The 24,351-nt window shown below is 38.0% G+C and overlaps 2 protein-coding genes across 7 annotated transcripts in view; both read left to right on the top strand.

The window, feature by feature from the left end:
• Window positions 1–24,351, top strand: part of LOC134662038 (homeotic protein antennapedia-like) — a 238,605-nt gene that overhangs the window by 195,948 nt on the left and 18,306 nt on the right. For all 5 annotated transcript variants that reach the window (XM_063518304.1, XM_063518303.1, XM_063518302.1 and 2 more), the window contains one exon: window positions 8,789–9,620. In XM_063518304.1, the coding sequence (XP_063374374.1) occupies window positions 8,975–9,620 (646 nt within the window). In that variant the 5' untranslated portion in view covers window positions 8,789–8,974. The remainder of the gene's footprint in view (window positions 1–8,788; window positions 9,621–24,351) is intronic.
• On the top strand, window positions 11,225–22,510 carry LOC134662022 (uncharacterized). Of its 2 annotated transcripts, XM_063518276.1 has the most exons (3): window positions 11,225–11,610; window positions 12,160–13,198; window positions 21,462–22,510. In XM_063518276.1, the coding sequence occupies exons 1-2, from the start codon at window positions 11,502–11,504 to the stop codon at window positions 13,191–13,193; spliced, it is 1,143 nt and encodes a 380-aa protein (XP_063374346.1). In that variant the 5' UTR covers window positions 11,225–11,501; the 3' UTR covers window positions 13,194–13,198; window positions 21,462–22,510. The 2 variants fall into 2 exon arrangements, with proteins under 2 accessions (XP_063374346.1, XP_063374345.1); XM_063518275.1 differs by lacking the exon at window positions 21,462–22,510 and having other exon boundaries at window positions 12,160–14,019.

Below are 24,351 nucleotides of genomic sequence, written 5' to 3'. Positions count from 1 at the left end.
CCCAGGAACCGTTGGCCTAATTTAAACAAATATGTTATATGTATTTCGATCTATGAATAGTATAGGTATTACTTACAACAAAATTCGATTAATTTTGCAATGAGTAGGTAACAGAAAAAAAGTTGCGATATGATATGTGACCTAAATTATTAGCAAATAGAGCATTCAACCGAAATTTCTTCCCCAAAATCCATTTTAAAAATATAGAAACGCTATCAAACCTCACCGGAAGCTGTCCGTGAGTGAGTTAATTTACGCGCTGGGCAAGCGGGCGGTATCTGTGGACTTCCGGTCTGGCGCCGGAAGTGAACGATGAAAACCGTTCATCATCGTTCGGTCGCCACGCTTTCACTGAACTAAGAACTTATTGAGCTTTTGACAATTGGAATGGTGTAAGGACTTTTCATTTTAGATGATGTGCAAGAGATTTTTGGTTACTTACGTTACGCTTGCCTGTAGAATAAGGAGCAATAAAAAATGTTTATGTATATAAAAAAGTATGATGTTCACTTGATTTCTATTCGCTTTATCACATTTTCGCAATTACGGCTCTTTATCACGAAATAAATAGGCACCGTGTAAAAATAAGTTTATTTTTAAATTGAAAGTGACTAACTATTGTCACTGTGCTCAAAAAATCTTAATTAAATTAAGTAATTCTGTGATTAAATTTCGTTTTTACACGACTTATCACGTTGGCTACCTACATAAGGAAGTTCTATACGAAAAACATCGATTCGAGTTTTAAATTGAAATATTTTAAACCATTTTAGGTACTTGCTGTAGCTTACATATTGTTAAAATTCTCCAATTAGTAATTATGTTTAACCGTTTTTTTTTTTATTTTAGCAAGCAGAAACATCTGCGATCGATGGTATTAAACTTAGAATAAATTTTAAAGTGGAAAAATTACTGTCTTGGGTGAGACTTGAACTCACGGCCTCTGGATAAAATTACTGTCTTGGTGAGTTCAAGTCTCACCCAAGGCAGTAATTTGTCCACTTTTTAAATTTGTTCTAAGTTTATGTTTAACCGACTTCAAAAAAAGTTCATTTTAGCAAACTTTTTTTATTTTATTGACCGTTATCTAAACATTTTGAATAATCAAAAAAAGATTAATATTAAAGCGACCCTTTAAAACAAATGAAACAGGTGTGTGAGAATGACTTTTTAAATGATTTAGGATACTAGATAAATGAATTGTGTCGTTATTTATGTCTCACCTTAATAGTGACTGAAATATCAATAAATTCAAAGCGCTTTAGGTCTAGGTATTTACAAACTCAAATTAAATATATTTATTTCTATAAAACATATACAATAAATACAAATAAAAACAAAACTCCTAACAGTGTAAATAGTTACCCAAGAGAAAGCAAACGTGCGTAGGGTTGTGCCGGCATAGCCATTCAGAAAGCGTTCCGAATTATTCAATGGAGCGGGAGCAGCCCACGATCGGAATTTTAATCGACTTTTAGATGCTCTGCCTTCCTGTTTCAACTTTCACCTTTTCCTTAAAGGGTTGGAGTATTTGTTTAAATCATATCCGTTGCCTAAATATAAATGTCTAAATTAATCCTTTTGTGCCTATGCACAACAAGCAGCAAGTTCCGCAAGTACTTAATTTTACATTTTGTATTTATTTTCTAACAAGGCCGAATCGTTACTGAATTATACAGTCGCATTTAATCCTACTGATTTATTAAACAAAACTTATCATAGTACTATCACATAAAAATATTAACCACGAAAATATTATTTCAATTAAAAAAAACTCCAGTTCAAGTATTATCTTATCTGTGACGCGGCTCAAACTTAACCAACGAGCTTTTAAGCTCACTCCGAGACCCTACACAACGGCGGCATAGTTAACTAAGCGACGCAACCTGCATATCGACAGAGTTCTGATTAAATACCACAGATGGAGCCTCTCAAAAGTTAAGTCTTTTTATAACAGATGGCGCTATAATCAAAATGTATTGAGAAACTGTAATTATGTAAATTCGTGATTATTAGTTGGTTATTAAATATTTCATATATTTTTATTAGTTTAATGCAATAACTTAGCTTGTCAAATAAACGTAGAAACTATCCAAGCAATATGTGTACCTACGCTAACTTTCAAAGCCTCGTATGACGTTTCATCATCAGCTTTAAATATAATCTCTAACACCAAGTGACAGGGTTGTAATTTGTGTGTCACATATTGGTGCTATGCGAGGATATCCCCGATACTGTCCGCGCATCCTATTGTTCGAACGTATGCAAGCGATGTTAGAATGCTGCAATTACAAAGGTGTCGGCGTCCGTAGGGCCATAAATCAGCTCCGCACGATATAACAATTAGCTGGTATGATAGCAATGTTAATTAAACGAATATGATTCGGGCGCCGGCCTGGCGGATAAACTACCATGCAAATTTGTAGGAGAGGCCTGCTTAGGAGAAGCTAGCCATGTCGCCAATTGAGGAGAACCACCAGGTTTGAAATGAAAAGGAGCCTAGCATGATGCGTACTTGTATGGGTGCTCTAGTCTAGAAAATAACCGATATATATATATTTGCTTTTGATGGCATAACCAAACTAGGTAGGTACGTAGATTATTTTCTGAGTAAAGAATTTAATGTGGATGTTATTTACTTCTTAGCTATGCAGAGGGGCTACTGCGAAAACCGAATTTCGTAAATTGCGGGGTCTTTCTCTTTTACTCCAATGAAGGCATAAGTAGAGTGACAGATAAAAATGCCCGCAATTTGCGAACTTCGATTTTCGCGGCTATAGCCCAGGATACCTAATTATTAAAATGTTTATTCATTATAAATACCTAATTTGAGTTGCTTTACCAAGGATGGACGAAACCAATACTCAGGTACTAAAAACGACTACATATTTCCCATTTTCGACAGACTTTAGTGATTAGCGTAACCTATATTCTGTGACAAAACGTAGAAAAAGTCACCTCCATTCAAGCAATCCATTCAAGAATTACTATCACTTCATTGAAACACTGCTAATCCAGGCCGCGATTAAATTAACACCTGTCAAGCTAACGTGCAGTCATTATGCCTTATCTAGTTGTAATGCAATTAGTGTGGTCAACTGATACAGAGCTTCGTAATTGCGCGATTAACACGTAGACGGTACTTATCCTATTAGAGATATGTACTACAGTCGAGCTAGATCAATGGGTGTTTACATTGGTGTTTTTTTTGCACTAATGATTCACTTGTCAATACTTATTGACTACAACACAGGCGCATTGGGATAACTTCGAAAGCGGGATAATTTTGAAAATGGCAAATATCTATAAAACCACTTCTACTATAACACTTCCAGCAAGCACTTCCTACTTCAACAACACTTACGCGACTGCAACGCTTACCATAAGGAATCTTGCCTACTGTTGCTACAGTAGAAATTGCTTATAGTTTAGTAGATATTTGTCATTTTCTAAATTAACCAGCTTTCGAAGTTACCCCAGAAGCACCACATTACGTGTCACGTTCAATAACAAAAGAAAAAAATATGGCAGAGCAATTAAAAGAAAAAAATGATGACAGAACCATAAAGTTATCATATCTTGTATGTAAAACTTACTCGGAAATTTATATTGATGATAGCATTTCAGTCTTAGTTAGATTTCACATAGGTACTTATTGCCTTTAGATTTATTAATTATGTAGCCTAATTTTTCTATGAATGAAGTTTACCAAATCTTCGGCAACGTTAAGAAAAACTAACTTAACAAATTTATCCATAAATACATGTGTATATGTAAGCTATTCCATTAGGTTAGGCGTGTTCATTTTTCATCTACCTGTGTACCTACGTATGTACTCCAATCTATAAACGACTCATGTTCACAAAATCCATTATGTGCAAGATATCGGCTATTACCTGTGTCTGACGCGCCTTTGATGGCAGGCCGGGAATGCCCGCCATTTTGATTGCTGCCCTTAATTGATCCCGCGCTTTGATTAACAGATTCCTGCTGCGTTTAGGATATTTGCATCCACGTGTAGTATCCGGATGAATACACCCAATGATTGTTTCGAGTATGTGGTCTGTAACCATATTAATATACCTATAAGGTAGATTTAATGCACACCTCAATCAAATAACGATTAAAGTAGAAGCAAGCGATCTTATTCCTACAGAGCGACGTACTCGTATTTCAAACGACTCTTAAGGTAACAAGAAATCTGTCAAATTAAACTGAATCCTCTACTTAAGAGGGTATCGTTCTTGTGACAATTATCGGACTTGCCTTTTATATATTATGTAAAATGAATTTAATTTTGTAAAATTACCATAAATTATTCCGAATAAAATGCTCACATGTCAAAAATTACTGCAAGTAATTTCAAAACATAAATCATATTTTCAGCCCACATGCCTAAAAATAAAAACATTACAGCGGAATTAACACTTCGGGCGGTGACAGTTTTTTCGTCATCAAAAACTCGGCAACGACCCCGCCGGGGTCCGCTGAGTGAAATGCCGTGTTACTGTAATTACCCGCCCAACTTCTAAATTTAATCAGGCAAGTTCAGTAATTTTGAGGTTCATAATTTTTCATGAGGCGAGGATTGAGTGGATGCGTGTTTTTGAAGAGATATAAAGGCTTAGTACACTGTTGTAAATACTTCACAAGTTATTAGACGTGTTAATTGTAAATAACTTACCAAAGGAACCTATTCTTCTTGCGAATTAAGTACCTACTTATCTATTTCGTTGAGCAGTCATGGTATACACAACATTTCCAGGTGTACCTATTTGTTCCGATTGTTAAGTACCCACTCATTGTCCTGATTACTTCTTCAGCTAAGATCTTCAGCTTTGATTTTTATTCCTTACCTTTTCGCAAGATTTCCTTGGTTTCTTCTTTTGTGCCCCACTGTAAAAGGGACTAATGCAACTATTAAATTAATTCAAGACAGGACATTAACTACTGTACATAGACTATAAATACCTTATGGTTTCACATTATGTTTTATAGCATTGTCATGTTACTGCGCTTTCGTTTTTCAAATAAATAATCGCTGTTACATTAAATCGCTAGAGATTCAGTGAAAATCTATGAAAACAACAGAACGATGCGTGACCACACATAATGTATGCAATTTTAATTTTAGTTTACATGACCCATCGCTGCATACAAGGAAACGTGATGAACAGACACTTTCGGTAGTTTTCGACACTGCAAACAGTCAATGCATAATTGTTTTGAATTAAAGTACCTGTTCACTTCAAAATCCATGTAAGTGCTTAAAATTAGCAGTTTCCTTAGAATAATAGTCTATAAATAAAATAAATGTAATATTACAACTTTAGAGTAAAATATTCAGCAGTCTCATCGCACACGTGTATTTCAGACATCTATTAACATCGTGTTAAAATTAGAAACTTTCAAATAAAACCTCAGGACAGTATAATTAATAAATTAGTCGAAACTGAGTCGAGAGATAATCGGAGGAGATCAGAAGAGACGAAAGGAGATTAATACGAGTGCGTGGCGTAATGGATGTTCCCACACTACTGCCCTTTGAGGGCTGGAGCCGCGGACACAGATGTCTTTTTACTAACTTGTAATGTACCTTTAAGTATGTTGTATACCTTGTACCTATTTTTAAAATATACATACCGAAGTTAAATTTTTTCTATTAAGATTGTTGTATATCGCTAACTTGGTGTCTCGTCTTTGATTGCGTGAGTACTTGAGTAAACTAGCTATGGCAGCCATTCTCAAAGTGTGTTCCGCGGAACCCTAGGGTTCCGCAAGAATTTAGAATAATTTAGAATAATAAAATAAGCATAATTATTATGCTTATTAATAAAAAAATACACTTCTAAAAACTATTGTTTTATTGTAGGGTTCCATCAAGTATTTCGCTTTCCAAAAGGGTTTCGTCAAAAAAAAAGATTGAGAACCGCTGAGCTATGGTATAAAAAATGGTACTTACTTATGTAAATGTGATAGTACTTAGTCCGAACATTCATGTCATTGAAAGGTATCTCTGTAATCAAAAGACTAGTTCAAAATATTTAGTAGAAAAATCAAAATTAAATTTAGGTCATGAAATCAGCAGCAAAATCGAATAAATATAAAATACGCAATAATAAATAATTTAACAGTCTTCCTAAACTTTTCTAATCGTAAATAAAAGGAAGAGTTTCCGTGCTCTTTACACCGGCCACTCGTTCCAGAACCGATACACAAATAAATCAGAACCACTTTGTGCTCCCACAATAGCTCTTTAATTGACAAATAGTGGAAATGATAAATACAGGCGCTGGGAATTTCCCGAAATACCCCCTTTGATCATCCCGTGATTAACAGCCCCGGCCCGACTTACGCAAAATCATATTAATATTCTTTTTAATTTGGCCGCGAGTCTATTACACGGCCTTATTTTAGTTGATTTATCGGCCCGACTCTAAACACGATGTACGACGAGTTATCGAATATTTTAACAATTTTTACGTCTCTCTGACTATTTCAAATGATACACTAACGCTCCGATTCCTCAATGAAGCTGATGATAAAATAGATTTTGTATATGAAAATGAAATCGAGCGCATAAATTTGGGTTTAGTGTCACGTAAAAAATATGTAAACATTTCGTTCAGCAGATACATAAAACGCTTCAATTTATTTCTCATTGACACTTTTTATTTGACGTCGTATTTCATCGCTCCATAATCTAGTTGACATGACAGTTCTGTGTAAGACAGGCATGCACAGTTATTTCTGAAAAAGATAATTAGATCTCTAGTAGAAACCGTAACAGTTGGCCCTCAAAGATCATGAGAACAAGTGTCCGAGAACCGAGACCTAATAAATCAAATGCGGTCGTCCGTTATCAAATTATCAAAATCACGTGAGACTGTTAATTCACGTGCGCTCGCGCCACTAAAGACATGTTCCTTGAACCGCCACGAGATGTTATCGGCCTCGTAATAATTGCAGACTAGAACATTAGTCCGTGTTCTAAAGATTAAAAACTGTAACCGAGATTGTGCTTCGAAATATTTAACGGCCAGGCTCAAATTTAAGTGCTTACGAGTAGACCCCTAACGGGTTTTTGTGTATGTATGTAACGAACACTAAACATGAGTCAACCCCGATTACGAACATCAGAATTATATTAACTAATCTAAAAATTAAATTTATTCATGATGCGAATAGACACTGAACTAAAAAGTTTATGAATTGAAATATGAGCGTATCTCGTGTTTATAATTATTTTCACTTCGCGCAAATATCCATTTAGTGTGAGCGTTTTTCTATTGTTTTTGCAACTTTACACGATGTAATTACGCCAATATGCTTTTCTTGCACTGTTCCAATACAAATTAAAAAGACAACGAGGCATTTCAAATAAACAAAAAACCATAAATCAGCCGCTCGTCTGTACCTACGCAGTAGGTATTCGCAGATTGGTGTGTCCAATCTACTTGGTGGAATGCAAATGGAAATTGAAAATTAAAAAAATCGTGAGGGTTGTCCCGCGTGGAGGGTGGTAAAATCGTAAATTTAAATTGTTCATCCCTCAACATGCAAATTTACGAAATATCTAGCCATGGTTTTGGTTGGTAGCTGGGGAGTTGTGGCTTATGAATAAATCTGTAGACTTTTAGGCAGTACCCATGGTTTTAATCATTGTTATGTTAAATTCATCATCAACGTTTCTGTAGGTGGCTACATCAAAGTGTTTGAAAAACAGCAATCAATCTGTGTACCTACGCAAACCTGGAAATGCTTGCCAACGTCTTGTACGATTTCAAGTTTAATGTGTAGGGATAAATAATGTTAAACAAACATTTCGTTTGATTTTTCCATGTCACTATTATGAAATAAACAGTAGCATGTTTTCTGTAGGAACATTGTCTCAGAGTCTCCGCCATCATTAACGGGCGCTAATGAAGCTTGAACTTTGGGTTTTAAATAACTTACGCCGGCCCAAGGGGCGGCACCACTCCAGCAATGTGTTGTACGGATTTTTTACTTTTGACATAAATTTAACAATCCATGTCCAAAACACTTTGATGTGACTTTGCCGTATTGTCCCAAAACTCCCTCAGTAAATGACATCGCTTCAAACATAACACTGTATTTCTGCGTAAAGTAAACTGGCGGTACATTTGCATGTTTATACTTTTTGTACTAGCTACTTGGTAAATTCTGGTAGCTGTCACATAAACCACGTACACAATAAATTTTGTACTTAAAAACCTGTTGGACCAGATCCCACGATAACGCCGAGGTAATGGCGACTCTAGCCTCGCTACAGAAATTAACGTCCGGGTAAAGTTATGTCGTCGGGCCAAACGCGGCTGTCACTCATGCTCCATCAACTGCTGGGAAATGTCGAGGCTATGACGGCGGGTCAGCCACATGTACGCGACGTGACACTATGTCATATCCCTGTCTCATTTTCGGAGACGGTGTTCCGTCAGTCAGACAAAGACGGACTTCAAACTTGACTCGCGTTTCTAAGAATGTGCCGCTTAGTTATCTGCGGTAAACGGGGGCCCGTATCAGACAGGTTGTCGCTAATAGGCGTTTTACTCGGAACATATGAGGTTTTATGTCTTCGTGTGTGTCCCAGCTTTAGGACACGTGTCAGTCTGTGTCTGCCGTCAGGCGGCGCAGTGTTGACTCTGGCACATCTAGCCGCGAGCTCGCCAAAGCAAACAATCGATCGAGAATTCGCCTCTCGATACCTGACCATTGGAAAAATACTTTAATAATAGATCGACTAAGTGCGTTAACCTTTCCTTTCCAGATTCGCCGAGGATCCGATGAGGAGACACCGTCCGCCGCGTGAGCCGCAAGTGAGATCGATCGTGCCCGTGTAGTGAATGGAATCCGAAGTGTTTTTGTGGTGATCGAACGGTGATAGTGTCGGCCCGGGAGGCCGAAATCTGCAACGGAAGATACGGACGTGAGCCGCGCGGGCTGCGGGCCCGCGATGAGCGCCAACAGCTGCGATAACATGGCATACTTCTCCAACGCATACATGCCGGACATGCGGAACGGTGGTCATGAGCACCAGCAGGCGCACGCACACTACGGCGCGGTGCCGCAGCAGGGGCACGAGATGGACGGCTGCGACCAGCAGCTCCGGCCAGCGCAACACCACTACCCGGCCCAACCGGCGCCGGGTATGCCCTACCCTAGATTTCCACCTTACGATCGGTTGGGCTACTACCCGCAAATGGAGCAGAACGGCTACCGGCCGGACAGTCCGTCCCAGATGGGCCATATGGGTCCTAAGGACGGGTACGGTCCTAACGGTCACCAAGCGACGCCGGCGTACACGTCCTGCAAGCTGCAAGCGGCAGCGGCCGTACCCGCGGGCGTACCGGGCAGCCCGCCACTCGAGCAGGCGCAGCAGATGCCCCACCACATGCACTCACAGCAGCACATGGTGCAGCACGGAGTACCGCACCAGCAGCACCTCATGTACCCCGTGGACGACATGCAGCACCAGACGCAGATGCCGCCCATGCACCAGCAGCCGATGCATGCGCAGCAGCCTCCCCCCCAGCAGCCCCCGCCTAACACCAACGCATCGCTGCCTAGTCCACTCTACCCCTGGATGAGAAGTCAATTTGGTAAGTTCACCACCAATTTTTTATACCATTAAGCAAGATGTTAATCTCTATAAATGAGTGGTTTGGTAGGTGTAACAGGCCAATTCTAGTTTTAGTTATTAGATCTGTTTCCAAATTCCAACCTGATACTGATAAATACCTATGATACTGATTTGTCACTGTCAAAAGTGACGTATTTGTTTAACGAAGTCACTGACAGATCAGTATCATATTGGAAACATAACGAAAACTAGAATTGGCCTGTAAGTTGGTATTCCAAGATAATATTTGATAGGTATTACATGCGTATAACTAGTAACTACGAATTGCTACGCCGCTCGTAGCACACCTTAACCTTACTAAACAGTTGTAGCAAAAGATACCTGCCTATAATCTGGCTGTCAGATTGTAGAGAGCAAAGGTGTAATTTCGAAAATTACTGCATCGTTTTCCGTTAACATTTCGTAACTGCGGCACAAACGACAGATAACCGATAGGATTTCGTAATTATGATTCAGAGCTGCGGAACTAATAAAATTAGATACTTATCACATTGTCAGAACTGCAGCTGCAGGTGGCTGCAAAAAGTTTAAAAGTAAAAGCGGATTCCGGTGGCGTTTAATACAATTAGTTTCTGCAAGTTTGCACAATGTAGCGTCAGCAAAAACGTTTCGCAAGTCGGGAGACAAATTTCGCCTTCGCATTGATGTGAAACAATAAGTGCCAGAAACAATGCCACGGTTCCGGGATTATGTTTTATGGGTCGAAGTGGTATTCAAAAGGAATTTCACTTTTCATGAAATTTACAACTCTGGAGTACAATGGCTCACCTTCTGTTTAGCCACCGATCGGGAACAATGAGCCGAGCTACGCCGTCTCCCACTGTTTTTGAATTTGTCTGAGAACTGATTTATGGTGGCTCGCCTGATTTAGGGATTCTATTGTAATTGGCGAGGTCATTCAAATTGCGCTGGAGTTTGGAGTTGCGAATTTTGGAGCGTAGTTGCGCCGCGGTATTTCGAAGTGCCAGGAACTATTTTGCAATGCTAAGTGTTTATGTTTCTACTTATTTCATTTCGATTTACTTGTAAAGTTTTCTGAGTGAAATAATTCTTAAATAATATAATGATAACTTTTGTGAATTTTGGAAAAATTGTAAGTGTACAGTGCTATTTAGCTATAATAATGTCTTAAAAATCTTATTTGAATCATCCGTCACCTGGCGACTGTGCTACATTGTTTCAATGTTTTGAACACGGTAGATGATTAATTTCAAATGACAATTAGCTCTTGGGCGTACTATAGATATCATATCTATAGTACGCCCAAGAGCTAATTATATCTAAGATATGTAATTAATGTTGACGCATAAATTTAATTATAGTTTGACACTGTTGCTACCCCTACTTCTACGCAATCTACGCCAACTACGAAGTTCTGTCTGGACCCGTGTCACTGAATACATATCTACCCTGTATAGTTAATCTATCGGTCGATATCTTCCAAATATATCTACATATATAGCATATTAAGATATGCGGTAATGTTCTGTGTATATTATAATAACATTATCAAAAGCGATGAATGTAAATGAAATTCTGTAATACGTAAGTACGTAATAAGTATTTATTATACTACGACGTTACATCCTCAAGATTTATTGTCACTCTGTAGTTCACTCTCAATGTATCAGGCATTGCACATTAGTTTAAAGCTAGAAAATAGAATAAAAAGTACTAAAATGACTACCTTCCCCCACTCCTGCCCCACCGTCACCCGGTTCTTGCGCCCGAGTTCGTGTCATTCTCTTTCTTTGTGCGGGCATTGCAACATCGTATTACGTAGGTAACTTAGTAAATCCGTAAAATCGTATTCCTTTTCGTATCGCACAAATCAGAGATAATGGGAAAGCGTAAACGTAAGGATAAAAATCGACATTTAAAAGAAAAGATTAGGCGGTTAGAAGATCGACTCAACCGTCATTCATCATCAGATTCGGCAACAGATGAAGGTAAGTGTCTTTCTTTGTTTAAATAAAACAGTATTAACTACCTAATTAATTGAAACTATAGTTAAATAATTATTAACTATGAGAGTGGAATGCGTGATAAATAAAATCTACCCTCCCTAGATTGGAGAAAAAATGTTATGCTTCGATTCAAACTCGAACGAACCTACATAAACAAAGATTCTTTTTTATGACCTTTGTACTGTTACCGGATGGTCAACGTTAGTTGTTTACTTTATTAAAATTAACATCTTACTTAGTAATCGTTTTGTAAACAATAGATTTTCGTCGAATAATATGGGTGTTAGATAATAAATAGGTTAATGCTATAACATAAACTTGTTGAAAGTATTAAAACGTTACTCGAGCGATTATAAGTCTAGGTATGCCAACTAACAGTCCCGCGTCATAGCGTGCCTATGCCCAGTGACTCAAAACCTTCAGTCCAGCGATATAGCGAGCCTATACCCAGTGACCTTAAAACACTAGTCCAGCGGCATAGCGAGCCTATGTTCAGAGACTTAAAATATGTTTTTTTTATCGTTTTTACAGAATACAATGATTATGATCGGTACTATCCTGAATCGTACGATTACCCTCACAATCCAGGGAGTGAAGACGAAGTGCCCCTAATACCGTGGTCTGATTCGGAACACTCAATTCCCGATACAACGCCCAAATCGGTAGTCATGCAACCGGCACCGATAGCGGGCCCAGCTCTTAATTCTGACGCACCCAGTAACGTCAACGAACCGGTATCAGCTGATCCGGACATCAGCAATAAGACTGATACATCACCAACGTTGCCGCCCGATATATTAGAGGCCCTCGGAGATCCGAAGGGAAAAGAGGAAATATATGGGCCAAAAATACCTGATGAGATCTCTAAACGTTGGGGCCGGGTACTCGTTGATGGCCTAGAGAAAGATGTAAAGCATAAACTGCCTGAAAAGCACCTGATACCAGATAACTTTCGTTTGGCTAAAGCCCCTATTTTAAATCCTGAGATTATATCGGTGCTTAACGAATCAGTCAGATACCGTGACAAATTATTAGAAAAAGAGCAAAACCAACTGGGCCTAGGCATTTCTGAGCTCACAAATCTAGCTTCAGCGGTAATCAAAGAAAACTTAGATAAAGTCGAAATACTAAAGAAACTTTCTGAAGCTAGCCAGATTTTCCTAGACCTTCATCACGATCAGACCACTAGGAGAAGAAAACTCATAACCACAACTCTTGACAAAAAGTTTGTCAACATAATATCGGACGTAAAAAGGGATACCTACCTGTTTGGCGAAAACCTAGGGGAAAAAATAAAAGCCACAAAAACAGCGGAAACATCAGGGCTGCAAGTGAAGCGTAAAGATGTCAACGCTGTCGCATCTACGTCTAGGAAATATCCCAATCAGGGAAACTGGAGGGGCCCACCCCGAACATACTACCAATATCATCATCTTCAACGAACACCGAGACAGGGTGGGCCGAGACCGCGCTACCCCAACCAGCAATACCGGTACCGTCCGCCAGTTCCCGATCGTCAAGCCCAATCGACGCGCAAGCCGCCCAACAAGACCCCAAAAGTCTAACTGAGGTAAATGTACCCCATGCGGGTAGATTAAAATATTTCTACAAAGAATGGTGTAATATTACCGACGATCAGGTAGTCTTAAGCTATGTGAAAGGACTAGTCATACCTTTTAATAGTCCAGTCATGCAAAATGTGTTTCCAGAAAATAACAATTTTAGTTTTCTAGAAATTGAGCAAATAAATAGTGAGATTAAAAAATTAAAGGACTTAGGCGCGTTGATAGAGTGTGAAGATATGCCTGGACAGTTTTTATCTAGTATCTTTCTTACTCCTAAACCAGATGGGTCTAATCGTTTCATACTTAATCTTAAAAACCTCAATAAACACATTGCACATCAACATTTTAAAATGGAAGATGTGCGAACGGTTACAAAGCTTATGACAAAAAACTGTTTTATGTCCACCATAGACCTAAAAGACGCATATTTTTTGATCCCGGTTAATAATAAGAGCAAAAAGTTTCTGAGGTTCAAATTTCAGGGGAATACCTTTGAATTTCAGTGCTTGCCTTTCGGCCTTTCTTTGGCGCCATATATATTTACCAAATTACTTAAACCGGTGATGGCGGTTCTAAGAAGCAAAGGCTACATACTAGCTATTTACCTAGATGATATAATGTGCTTAGGTGGTACTTATAATGAATGTCTTACTTGCGCTACGGAAACCGTTAATAAATTAAAAAATCTAGGTTTCGTAATAAACCACACTAAGAGTAAATTAATACCTAGTCAAGTTCAGACTTACCTCGGTTTTGAGTTGGACTCTGTTAATATGCGTCTAGGCTTACCAAATAAGAAACGACAAAAAATTTTAGAGTGCCTCAAATATACTAAAAGGCGGCATCGTCAAACAGCGGTCTTGACATCACTACGAGAATCGGGAATTGAGCAGCATTATGACGGCTGTCATCTAGAGATCGGTTTTTGCGCGTGAACAGCGTCGCGTATTACCTAAGTCCAAAACTCTGATTATTATTGTGATTCCCTAATAAATATTGTTTAAAATGGTGCTCTGGTGTTTTTACCCTTACAGCTTCAGAAGTGCGATAGTGGATTCCCGCCTACTACGATATAATTTGTCGAAATTGACATTACGAAATTTACCGCGCGTAGTCCTTCCTTGTTTCATTGTTCTGATCGTTAATCTGATTGTAATGAGTAAATGCACCAACACCACTCATCAGTTAGGGACTTAAATATACAAAGTCCAAGATTGGTGTCAAAATCATACCTACAAGAATAACCTAAAAAACTAACCTGTGCCGGCTATTGGCTGTTGGCGTATCGAGCCTATGCCGTGTGTTTTGTTTGTTTTGTGTTTGATTTCAGATACCTATTTCAGTTTATGTACCTCCGTGATCATGACTGTCAAAAATAATACATATTGACTGTGTAATAAAGCTGCTGGCATGTATGTATTACAATATTCACAGCAGAAGATCACAAGACATAAGCTGACAGATACCATTAGGTACAATTGAATTTTGATATTGGTATGAATGAAATAAATTCTTGGGATTACAGAGTAACTCAGGTAAAAGTTAACTCAGGTAAGAAGTCTGTGTTGATCCAACACATAACAATGCTCCGGGGCCATAGTGGTAAATATTCACTGCCTCACTTATATGTTGTGTTATTTTTGTAATCCATGTGCTTTCAGATACATAACATAATGTGATTAAGTATGTCTACATGACATATTAACAAAATGATATGAACATTTTCTAAAGTTTGTGTTGTGGTGAAATTTACATTCAAGTAAAAAGCATATTATAAAACAAGTTTGGTAATGTAAATTTAGCCTTGATTGATGTTATATGTATGGTGGTATTATGCTTTCATGATTAACAATGAGTGCTATTTAATACTTTATCCTTTCAGTCAAATTAAAATAGATTACAAGTTTTCAAAAACACTGGAATATTGGTTACAACAATAATAAGGAGAAATTACTTGTTGTTTCAAATGTGTGTGTGTGTGTGTGATATTACACATGCTTATTGCAACTGAAATAATGCTTTGTTGGTATGTTTTTGGTATGTGTAATTTCCAGAAATTTGACAGCAATGCTTCTTGAATTGAACGACCATACCGTCGTTGAAGACACTAGAGTGGCTATCGGGTCAGGCCTCTATAATGAACCCGAATGGACATGGGTTAAGGTATTTCATAGTTAATTGGTTATGGATGCCAGGTATATTATGTCCTAGTGCTCATAATTCATATATGGAGAAAATATGTTGATAAGTGGCTAATCTCCGATGTCATGGAAAATGAGGTATTTATTTAGAAATAAAATGTTTGTTCATGTTGTACATGTATACTAACGGTCAGTATGTGTTACATTGACTGTGTGTGGTTAGTAAAATGCGCTTTGTGAATAAGCGAAAGGTGACATGTATTTCAAGCTGGTTAGTAGTGTCTGTGACAAATGTAGTCACTCCATGTTTCCGGAGCCTCCTCGGACTGAATATTTTAAAAGACAGTTCATTTCACATATAACCTCCTGCATCTTTGCAATTAACATTAAGCTGCAGACATACTGATAAACAAGGCAGTAAATCATTTGAGATGTTGAGAAAATTTCTGTCTGTACATATTATTGATTGGTTCTATGTATGAAAAATCTTATGAATGTTTATACAAATTAATTGCATACAGCTTATAGTATATTGTGGTTGTTGTTTTGTTCATTGGGATGTTGGTTAAAGTTTGCATTGCAAATATTTTTCACAAAATGTCATATTATAAAATGAACCAAAGACATATATTTAAACAGACTTACCAAACTAATGAAAGTTTTATTGGCATGACATTGTCAAGTGTTTGAGTTATTGACAATGATAATCATTTGTGTTCTAACAGTATGTTTCAGATGCATTTCATTATAACAAAACTTTATTACTGATGAAGTTTGATGAATTTCCAAGGTTAAAATCTTGTCAAAGAGATGGACATATTGAACAAGATATTTACTGAGCTGAGTATGACACTGGTAAAGCAGGTTGTTGCTAATGGTAAGCGAGGTAAATACTTTCAGGAGTCAATATGGATATTGACGGTCTACATGATACATGTCTTTTACATACAAGTGCGACTGGACTCTAAACGTTCCAGTCCGATAAGTGTTTTATGGGTGAATATTAAACGAAGGTAAATAGCTTGGTTAAAGCTTTCCAAATAACTATTTTAACCCATTCACTGCTAATGAACATTGACCGAAGAATATCATGTCATGAGCTACTGTTTGAAGTTATTGACGGTTTTCGTCGGAACTTGTAGTGTGTTATGGTACTGTTTACATTAAAAAACAGTACACTTTCATTGCTTCTGGGTTTCATAAATCAGAAGTTAAAAATAATAATATGTTTCACAAATTTTGTGGGTTCACTAAGTATGTAATTTCATTGTTTTGCAAAATGCATAAATTGTGGTTTATTTTGTTATGAACTCATTTACCTTACAATGTGTGCTTGCATGGCATTTAACAAATTATTTAGTTTTGTGCAGGTATAAGTTAACCTGGATAATTATGTGTTGAGTTACCTACACATAAAATGCACATGTACAGCTGGAGAAAATCAACCATGTGTGTCTTGGGATTGGAAGCTTTATGGTTTAAGCATATGTGCCAAGATTTGACTGATTGATCATTATCAATATACACTTCATGATGGTTGAAAAATACAATTTGTGAAACCTCGATAAGGCGAACCTGGGTAAGAGAGGAACCTCGATTACATGAACTTCTGTTCAGGCTCTACTGTAGTTCAATGTTGGTATAGTAAGAGTGTTGCCTTTATTTAGGGGCACGGAAGAGGCAAGCCAAGTTGCACATGATCATTTACAATTGGTTGCATAGTAGCAACTGCTTATTATTTTATATTTCCCATATTAAGGGCAAATGCTGTTATTTCAGGTACCGTTTTCAGATTAAGAACTGACTACGAGTATATTCTCAGATTAGGAACTGAGATATAATTTTATGAGACACTCGGATTGAGAACTGAGTGATTATTTTATTTATATTACTTACTCTCGAGTTTGGAATCGAGTTGTGATTTTGTTTTATCCCAGATTTAGAACTGGGTTACTGTTGTCATACTTATGTGTTTTGTTAACAGGTTTGCCGACTAAAATAAACACATTGTGCTTGATTAATTTTATTAGACACTCGGATTGAGAACTGAGTGATTATTTTATTTATATTACTTACTCTCGAGTTTGGAATCGAGTTGTGATTTTGTTTTATCCCAGATTTAGAACTGGGGTACTGTTGTCATACTTATGTGTTTTGTTAACAGGTTTGGCGACTAAAATAAACACATTGTGCTTGATTAATTTTATTAGACACTCGGATTGAGAACTGAGTGATTATTTTATTTATATTACTTACTCTCGAGTTTGGAATCGAGTTGTGATTTTGTTTTATCCCAGATTTAGAACTGGGTTACTGTTGTCATACTTATGTGTTTTGTTAACGGGTGTGCCGACTAAAATAAACACATTGTGCTTGATTAATTTTATTAGACACTCGGATTGAGAACTGAGTGATTATTTTATTTATATTACTTACTCTCTTCAATGTCTGCTATAGAGCTTTAATTATTATGTGCTCTTTAAGAAGGGCTGTTACTTTAGTCTTGGCAAGGGATACTATCCTTAATAGGCTACTTCCTGGCGCCGGTAATCGCAACAGAGGCTTTAAGGAGCGGCCTGTTGCTTGTCACTGTCCTTGAGAGGGTGGTTGTTGCTGATATTTGCAGTGTAGGCCTTAAGAGGTGGACCATTGCATGTGATATAAGACTATCCTTCAGGGGATGGTTGTTACTGGTATTTGCAGTGTAGGCCTTAAGAGGCGGACCATTGCATGTGATATAAGACATCCTTAAGAGGATGGTTGTTACTGGTATTTGCGGTGTAGGCCTTAAGAGGCGGACCATTGCCTGTGATATAAGACATCCTTAATAGGATGGATGTTACTGGTATTTGCGGTGTAGGCCTTAAGAGGCGGACCATTGCATGTGATATAAGACATCCTTAAGAGGATGGTTGTTACTGGTATTTGCAGTGTAGGCCTTAAGAGGCGGACCATTGCATGTAATATAAGACTTTCCTTAAGAGGATGGTTGTTACTGGTATTTGCAGTGTAGGCTTTAAGAGGCGGACCATTGCATGTGATATAAAACTATCCTTAAGAGGATGGTTGTTTACTGGTATTTGCAGTGTAGGCTTTAAGAAGCGGACCATTGCATGTGATATAAGACTATCCTTAAGAGGATGGTTGTTTACTGGTATTTGCAGTGTAGGCTTTAAGAGGCGGACCATTGCATGTGATATAAAACTATCCTTAAGAGGATGGTTGTTTACTGGTATTTGCAGTGTAGGCTTTAAGAGGCGGACCATTGCATGTGATATAAGAATATCCCTAAGAGGATGGTTGTTTACTGGTATTTGCAGTGTCGGCTTTAAGAGGCGGACCATTGCATGTCACATAAGACTATCTTTAAGAGGATGGTTGTTACTGGTGTTTGCAGTGTAGGCCTTAAGAGGCGGACCATAGCATGTGATATAAGACTTTCCTTAAGAGGATGGTTGTTACTGGTATTTGCAGTGTAGGCCTTAAGAGGTGGACCATTGCATGTGATATAAGACTATCCTTAAGAGGATGGTTGTTACTGGTATTTGCTGCAATGCAGGCCTTAAAAGGCGGACCGTTGCATGTGAGCTTATTTTATCCTTAATAGGCTAATTTTGTTACTGGTATATCTGCAGTGCAGGCCTTAAGAGGCGGACCATTGCATGTGATACAAGACTATCTTTAACAGTCTAGTTTGTTGCTGGTATCTGCAGTGCAGGCTTTAAGAGGCGGACCATTGCATGTGATATGATATTATCCTTAAGAGGAACATTATTTCTACTACCGATAAATGTTTTATCTATATCCTATTTGTTGTTGACCTTGAGAGGTTGGCTTGAGACCTTGTTTACAAAAGGATATTTTAATGACCTTAAGACTGATGATCTCAAGGTTACCTTGAAAGGGTTGCTTGCACTTATACCTTCTAGGGATCGCTGGCGAAGTACCGGATCCAGTAGAGTTGGAGGGAGTGCCTGTTCAAAATACCCAGTTGGAGCGAGTGCGTGCACCGGGCTCCGTGACAACCTTATCGTGAAGGGCCGACTTCTACGGTCGTTGCGCCTACAAGGGCAGTGGTGTCCTAGCCTAGGCAGCTCCGCACATGCATGAGACGTGTCCCATGTTAGCCTCTCACGAGTTGTACGCATTTTTGTGCGTGCATGCGAGGGAGTCTTACATCCTACAACGGAGAAGCCAATTGTGAGTTTGTTCCAAGTCTTTGCTTTTAAAACGACACAAATAGTCATTGTTACGTTAAGCGGTCAGTATGAACGCACCGCTCAATGGAAGGTTTGGGTTAGCTGCATGGGTATACATGCTAGAAATTTATCAAAATCTAATAAATCCTTCAAAGTTATATGACGTTATTCACAAGAAAATAATTTATGTTAGATGGTGTTACAAAAAAGGGGGTGGTTTATCTACCTGCCGCTAGATGTCACGCTCATCGCAATATTTTATTATTTTGCATAATTAATTAATTGGTATTTATATCCTCTTGGTGTCATATACACGTGAATTAAGCCTTTTGTGTATTTCAAGCAAGTGCTGAGCAGACTTGCATATCCTAACACCTCTCATACCATGGATTATTTGGTACCTAGCCTGGTCATGCTTTCTTACATTTGGTTCAGTCGGCTTAAGCCCTTACTCCAATTCGACTGAAATAGAACTAAATATCTTGGTGTATGTTGACAATAACGAAATAGACCGTTTCAACGGAACTCGAGTCGAATTATTCAAAAGGACCAAGGCTTGTATATCGGCTGAGCGTAAAAGGTGCTTGTTCAATTCGCAGAATATTGAACTGGTGGAGGCTACATCCACCTGGTGAAGACCCAGCTTGCTGCGACTGCGTTGGCTGTGGCAGACTTCAGTGGCTGCACTGATGACAGTGACCTGCGGGGCGCTGGTCGGGTCAGGCGATGGCCGAGCTAAAAGGCGGCATCGTCAAACAGCGGTCTTGACATCACTACGAGAATCGGGAATTGAGCAGCATTATGACGGCTGTCATCTAGAGATCGGTTTTTGCGCGTGAACAGCGTCGCGTATTACCTAAGTCCAAAACTCTGATTATTATTGTGATTCCCTAATAAATATTGTTTAAAATGGTGCTCTGGTGTTTTTACCCTTACAATACTCACAATAAAAATTCAATCACTATACGTGATTTCGCCAAGCTTTTGGGTCAATTATGCTCAGCCTGTCCAGCGATTGCTTACGGATGGGTTTACACCAAACCCTTAGAGCGTGACAAATTTCTTTCCTTACAAAAATCGGGAGACAACTATGATAGCCTTATTAGTATCGGTGCTCACCTTAATCCGGACTTTACATGGTGGAAAAATAAAATTTTAACTTCATATAACCAAATCCGAGACGGTAAATTTATTTTAGAAATTTTTTCAGACGCATCCTTGACAGGCTGGGGAGCATATTGTAACGGTGAAAGAACCGGAGGTTTTTGGAGCCCACAGGAGGTCAAAAGACACATAAATTTTCTCGAGCTACTTGCAGCTTTTAATGGTTTAAAATGCTTTGCTCGGGATCTTAACAACGTAGAAATATTACTACGCATTGACAATACCACTGCCATATCATACATAAACAAATTTGGCGGAGTACAGTATATTCACCTAAATAATATCACACGTAAGATATGGCAGTGGTGCGAGTCACGCCAGTTATACATATATGCGTCATACATTAAATCCAAAGACAACGTTGAGGCAGACGAAGAATCTCGTCATCGCAATATCGATACGGAATGGAGCTTATCTCTAGTAGCATTTCAAAAAATTACTCGTTGCTTTGGATTTCCTGAAATTGACCTGTTTGCTTCCAGATTAAATAATAAATGCCTCAAGTATATTTCGTGGAAACGCGACCCTGAGGCATTTGATATTGACGCATTTACGCAAAACTGGGCTAACTTTTTCTTTTATGCTTTTCCGCCTTTCTCACTTATTCTCAAAAGTCTGAGGAAAATCATAAATGAAAAAGCTACAGGTGTAATGGTTGTTCCTGACTGGCCCAGTCAACCCTGGTACCCAATCTTCATGAAGCTCTCCAAACATAAACCGATATATTTCAGTCCCGAGCCTGAGTTGCTTCTTTCTCCTTTCAGGAAGAGACATCCTCTCTGGAGTCGCCTTTCCCTGGTGGCATCACTATTATCCGGGAAGCATTTAGAAGACAAAATCTAAATCTAGACACAATTGATATTTTAATATCATCTTTATCAAAAAACTCTTTAAATCAGTATAATTGTGGGTACAAAAAGTGGTGGATGTTTTGTTCAAAAAATAACACAAATATCTACTCCACCAATATTCCTGATATTTTAGCGTTTTTTACGGCTGAATATAACGCCGGGGCAAGTTACTCCACTTTAAATACGCTTCGTTCTGCACTTTCCTTGATATTGGGCAAAAAGTTCAGTGAAGATGAAAGGGTCGCTAGGTTCCTAAAAGGTGTGTTTAAAACAAAACCTGCGTTACCAAAATACCAGTCAACCTGGGACCCTAATGTAGTTTTAGACCAAGTTAGTAATTGGCATCCTAATGAAGACCTGCCTATAGATAAAATTACAAAAAAGTTGGTAGCTCTTCTTGCGTTGTCGACAGGACAACGTATGCAGACGCTAGCCCTTATTAGCTTATCCAATATCAAGGTAAATGAAAAGAATATTGAAATTGTAATTAGTGATCTTATTAAAACTTCAGCTCCGGGTAGATCTATGCCCAGGTTAATTATTCCATTTTTTCCTCATAAAGTCGAGATATGTCCCGCTAAATGCCTAATTGCATATATGGAAAAGACCACTCAATTTAGACATTTAGCGAAAACAGACAAGTTGATTCTAACAACAAAAAGTCCAGTCCACAACGCGAGCCCTTCGACCATTAGCCGTTGGATAAAGTCAGTATTAGCAGCAAGCGGAATAGATACTTCAGTTTTTTCGGCCTACAGCTGTCGCCATGCTTCTACCTCAGCAGCTAGTCGAAAAGGGGTATCTGTAGACCTTATCAAAAAATCAGCTGGCTGGTCAAAGAATTCTCTGGTATTCGCAAAGTTTTATAATAGGCCGGTAATTGAAGAAGAGACCAACATTTTTGCAGAGGCCGTATGTAATAGGGACCATGATTAAAATAACATTTGAATACTACCTATAGTAGATTACCTAGTATTAATTTCCTACTATAAGCATTGTGTGTTATTTAAAGTATTAATGCCAAATTCGAAAATACAAATTTGATTACACATATCCATTTATTTTATTCGGTCTTACTGCTTTCCTCTAAGTGCCAATTTTTGCTCAGCGCTAAACATCTACAGAGTGACAATAAATCTTGAGGATGTAACGTCGTAGTATAATTTAAGGTTAAACAAACTTACCTGAAGTGAAGTTTGACCATAATTATACGAGACGTTACATCCGAAAAGATTTATCACCCGCCCTGCCCTGAATTTTTTTCTCCAAGTCTTAAAAAATGTTACCCAAAACTGTCGCAAAATAGCACTTAGGTATCTCTAAAACAATGACACGAACTCGGGCGCAAGAACCGGGTGACGGTGGGGCAGGAGTGGGGGAAGGTAGTCATTTTAGTACTTTTTATTCTATTTTCTAGCTTTAAACTAATGTGCAATGCCTGATACATTGAGAGTGAACTACAGAGTGACAATAAATCTTTTCGGATGTAACGTCTCGTATAATTATGGTCAAACTTCACTTCAGGTAAGTTTGTTTAACCTTAAATTATAATATTTTTCAAACAGCTTGCATATGGTGACAGATTAACATGTCACCATATCCAAGCTGTTTGAAAAACTCTCAGGACCTACAATTTTGCGCGATAAATTGTATTGAGACTTCATTTGTCAGAGGGACCAATTTTTTTCACAGATTTCTAAACAAATGCTTTATTAATTTATTATCTACACATTAAAGTGCACGATCACACATTTTTGAGCACCTCGGCCGCTCCGATATATCTGACGATGTTTTCTTCACACTACGCCGAGCCAGTGTTTTAATTAATATTAAAATTAAATTGAAAGTTCGTTTCTAATGACGAGGCAGTGATAGATTATGATTGTGTGAGCTTGATGCATGGCTACGAGAATAGCTCCCAGCATCTGGTCCTTGGAAGACGTTCATTTGTAACTACTTAGTTGCAAACGTTCCGACACTATTAAGAGGTTGTAATAGTGTATGTACTTAGTATATAGTTTATATGTAAGTACCGATACTTTTTGACATGTCCTGCAGTCCAAACGGATTGATGGACGCGAGTGACATACAGGGTGGAAAGATAAGTCGGGCCCTGGAGGGAAACTACCTTAAATCCTTAAGCTGGCTCATTTTACTTAAAGGAGACATTCCTTTATTTTAAAAAAGAAACAAAACTGCATTCAAAGTATTTTTCTTTTTTTCTTCAATTTGGCAAGTCTAAAAAAATCTTGAGTACTAAATATTAGATTTTATGGATATTTTGTACGACAGACGAGTTTAAGACCTAATGTTTCTTGGAGAAATATCATCACTGTATCGACTATTGGTAGAATAAAATTGCGAGTTTTTATTTTTTGGAATTTTTAGTCGGTTCGAGTCCCGGGCGAGGCAAGCGAGTTTTAGAAAATCTTTGAATGCAGTTTTGTTTCTTTTTAAAAATAAAGGAATGTCTCCTTTAAGTAAAATGAGCCAGCTTAAGGATTTAAGGTAGTTTCCCTCCAGGGCCCGACTTATCTTTCCACCCTGTATAGCTACCTACAGGTATATTCTATTCAGGCTATTCGTTTTGTAATACATATTTAGAATTATATTTCATTAATAGATTTTGCACTCGTAATATCGAGCTGTCATAAGAATGGCAAACCAAAGGGTGTCTATCATTTCTTAAAAGATAATTCGTAGAAACTGACGGAGAATATTACCTACGGTCAATACCTATATATTATTCCTGAGTATTCTTATTCAAGTCAATAAGCTTACCTTATATTAATACTTCTGAAAA

The sequence above is a fragment of the Cydia amplana genome, chromosome 2 (genome assembly GCF_948474715.1).
Source record: "Cydia amplana chromosome 2, ilCydAmpl1.1, whole genome shotgun sequence".
NCBI lineage: Eukaryota > Metazoa > Arthropoda > Insecta > Lepidoptera > Tortricidae > Cydia > Cydia amplana.
Note: the sequence above shows the minus strand (reverse complement) of the source record. Positions and strands in the feature narration are given on the sequence as shown.